The sequence below is a fragment of the Colletotrichum siamense genome (genome assembly GCF_013390195.1).
Source record: "Colletotrichum siamense strain Cg363 chromosome Unknown KSG_Cg363_contig10, whole genome shotgun sequence".
Classification (NCBI taxonomy): domain Eukaryota; kingdom Fungi; phylum Ascomycota; class Sordariomycetes; order Glomerellales; family Glomerellaceae; genus Colletotrichum; species Colletotrichum siamense.
In genome coordinates this window covers 3,015,411-3,022,294 of record NW_023501023.1, presented here as the reverse complement: position 1 = coordinate 3,022,294, position 6,884 = coordinate 3,015,411, and the positions used below count along the sequence as shown (strand labels likewise).

Here is a 6,884-nt window from a genome sequence, read left to right as displayed (position 1 = left end):
ATGGCGAGTGGTACGGCCACTACCCTTGGCACAATCGCTGGCGTAATCGGGTGCATCACCGTCGCATTGAGCCTTTTTTGTACCTGCAGGAAGACGTCAACAACCTCCCACGCTCGTGTTGTGGCTAATCAAATCGATCTCACCAAGTTGGACCTACCACCAAACGCAACAGCAGCAGATGTTGAATCTACGTTTAGGGTTGGTTGGGACGCGCATCTTCAAAAACAAGCAGGAGAACGATTGGAGCTTGAGAACAACACTTCATATGGCGAGCCTGTATGGCTATCATTTTATGCGAAGAGGGGTTCCTGGAAACATTGGGCTCTGCTAATGCACCAGCATAAGTATGAGCTTCGAAGAATGCGAAGTATGCCGTCCTCTTCGACTGCAGAAGACCCTGATCTCGAGACCGGTCTTGGGAACGGAGTGCAAGTAGAGGTTGATCAAGAGCCAATCGACGACTTTCGAAACTCTTCAGGCTTCGGGCGCTATTACAAGAAGGTCATAAGCAAAGATCAACTTTATTCTATGGCAATGAAAGCACGCGCAGAAGCTATTGAAGCTAATCGCAAACCCGAGTTCCAACATCCCAAACCCGAAGTCGGACTGCTGTACATAGTTCACATTGGTTGGACGAAGAAGTCAAAGGCACAAGTTGACGAAGTATGTCTGAATGTTGAGAAGACTTTCGGCACTTACAATCACCTGAAAAATAACTGCCAACACTTTTGCCGCCGGTTGGCTGCTGGTGTTGTGACAAAACGATCACAAGACTGGAGATGGTTCCAATATATGTCTTCAAAGGATTATGAATACGTGGGACCCGAGACGATAGGCCCTTCGGGAGGGGTTGCAACTCTATGTGCGGAAAGGTTAACCAGACTGAAAGAGAGCGGCCAAATTCCGGATCCACTAACGTTACGCATTGTTGATGAGCATATTGAGCGACTGAAAGGGTATGTACGGCGGATATGGCAAGACAACCAAGACTTCGTAAGCCGACAGGCGCAAGCTGCTATGCAATATGATCAGCAGTTACAGCAGTTACAGCAGGACCAGCAAGACCAACAGAACGATGGAAATGGAATAGGTGATGGAGGCGGGGCTTCCGGAGGTTGAACGAGGATGGTTGTGTAAAAGTAGTTGGCTGGGTCCGAGTTGAGCAAGAAGCAGAGCGCATAAATAGTCTAGCGTGGGGCATGTGACAAGTTGGAACAATTATTTGGGTTTATGCGCGGGTGGGTTCTGGTTCAATTGCACTAAGTTCAGTCTGAACCCTCTACAACGTCTTTATTTGTGTCTCATTCTCATGAGAATATTGTTGGGGTGTTTGCCTTAGGATGTCGTATGACTTAAAATATTGATGTGCTTCAGAGGCAGCGGTGTGTTGAAACGGAAAGAAAGTTGAATGGCATGGGGAAATTAAGAAAGAGCACCAAAGAGAAGGTGTGGAACTCCAACCCATGATGGACCCTGCCACCATACCTAGGACACGCGAGTTGTTCAACATCGTGGACTGTGATCATCTCCTAAGTATCGAGTGCTAATTGTCTCAGACATATTCATGATTCTCAACAAGGAATGTCTTGTCAGAATGTGACTCATAGTGGTCATTTCGGTACGCGTGTCAGATCGCAGCGGTAAGAGGCTGAGCTCAAACCCTCCACTACTGCCACAACTGCATTCTGAATCACTGCAACTTCTACCGAGGGATTCTGATCTTTCATGAAAAACTTGAATGCCACACTTCTTGAAAAGCCTGTGACAGACCTATCAACCGAGGCACTATTGATGACACTATCTTACCCTCTCTATTACACCCATTCTTGCTCTCAGTGGTAAGAGCAATACCCATATAGTGATGATGTATTAAGAGTCGATGAAATTTCATAAGTAAGGTAGTCAGATATACTTGGAACATGTCATGACTTTGGAGGCATGACGTCGGCCACTTGTTCGAATGGTGGCCCACCCGATATACTGTGTGTCCAGGGGGCAGGGTCTTACACTAGCGAATTCGTAGAATGAGGCAGAAGACCATTTTATAAAGAATTCTTTTATGAATTTTTATATAACTATAGGGAATATAAGGACCTTTTTTTCCTCTACCCTAACCTAAGCTAGTTTTCTTAACTACTATATCCTTAAATAAGGGTAATAATAGTAATTAGTTCTTAGAACTATTTACTATATTTCTTATTAAATATTTTATTAATCTCTTTTATATTATTCTTATTTTTTAAGTTTTTAGTGATCTTTTTAAATCTTATTACAACCTATAAATAAAGATAATAGCTAAACAACCTACTTAGGCGTTAAGCAGCTAGGATAGGATATATATATTATAAGATTATAAGAATAATAGGAACCTATTTAGTATAGAAGAACTATAGTATAAGTTATATAATAATAAGATAAAGAAATAATTAGTAAAGTATAAGAAAAAGTATTTAGTAATTAGTTAGCTTTACTAACTAATTATAATTACTTAGTATACTTAAATAATTACTTTATAATAAATAAAAGATATTATTCTAAATTTATATATAGTATAACTTTAAACTTAGTTTATAATTAAACTTTTATAGCTTTTTAGTAATTAACTTAATATTTATTCTTAAAATACTCTTAGCTTATTTTTACTATAAAATTACTTATTAAATCTAAAATTAATTATTTTAACCTCTAAAGATTAATTTACTATAACTTATAACTTATAACTTAAATTATAACTTTAGTATATTATTACTATATATTAATCCCTAACTTCTATTAATAAACCTTATTATTAAATAGCTAACTATAACACTTTAATTAGTTTTATTTAGTAAGTTAATTATTAATACTTACTAAATAGTATAGATAAGATATCCTCTTATATTTTTATTAAATCTTCTATTCTAAGATCTTTATTTTCTTTATATAACTAGCTTTAGAACTTAATATAAAAACTTACTAATATTAAAAATTATAATATATTAAACTTTAAGTATAACTTTAATAGAGAAAGCTTCTTTATTAAAGAAAGATATAAAAAGCTCTAATATATTATTTAAAAATAAGAAATTAAAACTAAAGAAATATAAACTTTTATTAATAAGAGTAAATAAGCTATAAATAGCTTAAATAAATAACTTTAGAATACTAGAGAAGTCTATAAAAAACTAGAAAGAAATATCTATAGAGATACTAATTTTAAGAAGATTTAGGAACTTTAAAGAGAACTTAATACTTTCTAAACTACTACTAATATTATTACTACTTCTATTAGAAAATATTAGAAATTTAAGCTTAATACTTCTATTACTTATAATAGTATTTTTAAATAACTTAAATTATACTTAATTTAGATTAAAACTTATTATAACTTTTATTATAATAATTTTACTAATTAAATAGAGAAAGTTATTTATATAGCTACTTACTTTTATAGATAAGCTTTTAAGTAGTTTAAACTTATTTAAGAAGAATTCTTTAAGTATAAAACTTTAAATAAATACTTTATAGAAATATATAATATTTATAGTAATTTTTAAGGATTTAAGAATACTTTATAATCCTTTTTCTAAGATTTAAATAAGAAGTATTAAACTAAATATAACTTTATATAATTATAATAAACTAAGTTAGCTAAAGAATATATTACTACTTTTAAATAACTTAATATTTAATTAGACTTTACTAAAAAAACTAAAATCTTTATATTTTATTAAGGATTTAAAGATAATATTAAAGATAAAATTATTAAATTAGATAAACTTAAAGATTTCCTCTAATATATTAGTATAGCTATTAAGATTAATAATTAACTCTTTAAATAAAAAAAAGAAAAAAGTAAAAAATAATAAAGAGCTAACTTTAAATATAAGTATTAATAATAACCTTAATATAAGTTTAATAACTAATAGAATAATAATAAATTATATAATAACTAAAATAATACTTAATAAAATATTACTTATAGATAATATAGTAAACTTATAAATCTTAATATAATAATTAAACTTAATAATAAAAAACCTTAAAACTTTAAGTATTATAACTATAATAGATAAAGATATATTACTAGAAACTATAAATAGCTTAAGAAGCTACTTTAGAAATTAATAGCTAAATAATTTTAATAAGTTAATATAATTATAAAAGCTTTATATATATCTTAATCTTAGACTAAATATTATAATAATAAGTATTAAGTTTATTTTAAAAATAAAGAAATATTAAAATACTATTTAAAAGATAGTAACCCTAGATAATCTAGATATAATATAACTACTTTAGATATTTACTTAAAGATTCTAGTTATAATATATTATAGTAATAATAAAATTATTAAAAAACTAATAAAATAACTTAATAAAATACTATAAATATAATAGTTTAAACTTACTAATACCTTAGAAATATAAACCTAAAACTAAGAACTAAAAGATAATAATAAGTAAAAGTTAATATACTTCTAGCTAATAAAACTTATATATCTAAAATATATCTAAAAAGAACTTTATAATTTTATATAAGAAAAATAACTTAAAGTTATACTCTTATATATAGAATAATATAAATATATATATAGAAACCTTATTAGAATTAAATAAATTAACTAAGAAATAGAAGAATAAGTTAAAGAGGAATCTAAAGAAGAACCTAAATATTAATATAATCTACTAATAGAATAATAACTCCTTAATATAACTAATAATTAAACTTTTAAAGAAAGTAAAGATTTATTTTATAATTTAAATAAACTTTATAATATTACTTAATAATATACTTAAGTAGAGATTATTTATAGTTTTACTCTTAATATAAATAATTTTAGCTCTAAAAAGGAATCTAATAACTAAGAAAATAAAATTAAGTAACTCTTAAAGTATTAAGAAATTAATATATTTTAAAATAAATAATAGCGCTATTTTTATAATATTATAGTAAACTAATAAAATTAAAACTATACCTCCTTAGCTATATATAGAAGATTATCCTACTCTATAAAGTAATTATTAATAATATTAAATCTTCTTCTAGCTTTAATATTTCTATAATAAATATAAAAAATATATAAGAGATAAGTATAACTATTAATTCTACTTTAAAAAATTTAATAATAAACTTATTAAAAGTATTTATACTATATATATTATAATTAAATAGACTATAATAACTTTTAATAAAAGGATTACTACTTTTTAGCTAAACCTATAGTTCCTTATAAGATACTAATATAATAATAATATAAAATAAGATAAATACTAATATAATAAATACTAAGTTTACTATTAAGATAAAACTTATATATAGAGAATTATAAAAAATAGACTAAAACCTCTTTAAATTAGAATCTATAAGAATAGCTTTATTAAAATAATATAAGAAAGAAAGTAAATTACTTACTTAAAATAACTAAAATAATTAAAAAACTAAACTTATTTATTAATAATAAATTATAATAAATAATAAGAAAAAGATCTATTTACTAAATATTATAAAGATATAAAAATAATATAAAACTTAAAGTTATAATTAATAAATAAATAATACTTATATTAATTAATAATAAAGTTAAAATAAATTTTATTACTTTTTAAACTATTAATAAGCTAGAAGTATAATAAAAAGGAAAAAAATAACTATACTCTTTATATATAGTAAAAAGAGAAGAATTTAAATATAAAGGAAGTACTATCTATAATAAGATTATACCCCTTAAGATAAATTATTTAGATTAAAAAAAAGAATCTAATTTAATATTACTAATATAAAGATATATAATATAATATTAAGACTACTTTAGTTATAAATAAATAACTTATAGATAGATTAAAATAAAAGCTAACTCTAGTAGAACTATAATAGTTTAGTCTTTAAATAGTATTATAAAGAATAAACCTTAAATAAGCTAATACTATAAAAATAGTAAGATAGTATATTTACTACTTTAAAATAAAAAAAGCTATATTATAATAATTAATAATAGAGGATCTTAAGAATAACTTACTCCTATTTATTTTAGAAAAATATAAAGTTTATAAGAAACTTTTTATAGCTAAATTAGAAACTAAACTACTTAAATATACTAGCTTTAACTATAAAATCCCCCTTAAAGAAGGAAAAAAACTATAATTTAATAAGATCTATAGATTTAATTTAATAGAGATAGAAGCTTTAAATAAGTATTTTAAAGAAAACTTCTAAAAAAGTTATATTAAACCTTTAATATTACTAATAAGAAATTTAATCCTATTTATATTAAAAAAGAATAAAAAACTATAACTATATATTAATTATTATATACTTAATAAGATAATAATTAAAAACTAATATCTACTACTTTTTATAGATAAAATAAGATAACTTTTTTATAAAGCTAATTAGTTTATAGTTTTTAACCTTAAAGAAACTTATAACTTAATTAGAATAAAAAAAGGGAAAGAATAAAAAACTACTTTTAGAATATAAAAAGGATATTTTAAATACTTTATTATACTTTTTAGTTTTATTAATATATTTATAATATTTTAGAATATAATTAATACTATATTATAATAATATATTAATATTTATATAGTTATCTATTTAAATAATATCTTTATTTTCTCTTCTACTTTTAAAAAATATAAAAAAGATATATATAATATTTTATAAATCTTTTAAGAAGCTAAACTCTTAATAGAACTTAAGAAAAATAAGTTTTATATATAGTAAGTAGAATATCTTAGATTTATTATTATTTTAAAAGAGGTTAATATATCTAAGAATAAAATTAAAGCTATTTAAGAATAACTAATACTAAAAAACCTTAAAGAAATCTAAAGATTCTTAGGTTTTATTAACTTCTATTAAAAATTTATTAGAAATTATAAGGAAATTAATATAGTTCTTAT

General features: G+C 24.4%; 1 protein-coding gene across 1 annotated transcript; it reads left to right on the top strand.

The window, feature by feature from the left end:
• Positions 1-3,209, top strand: CGCS363_v014702 (uncharacterized protein; the record flags this gene model as incomplete). Its single annotated transcript, XM_036646551.1, has 3 exons — positions 1-276; positions 340-663; positions 3,204-3,209. 3 exons carry the CDS (start codon positions 1-3, stop codon positions 3,207-3,209), a joined length of 606 nt encoding a protein of 201 aa, XP_036488794.1.
• Positions 3,210-6,884: the final 3,675 nt, after the last annotated feature.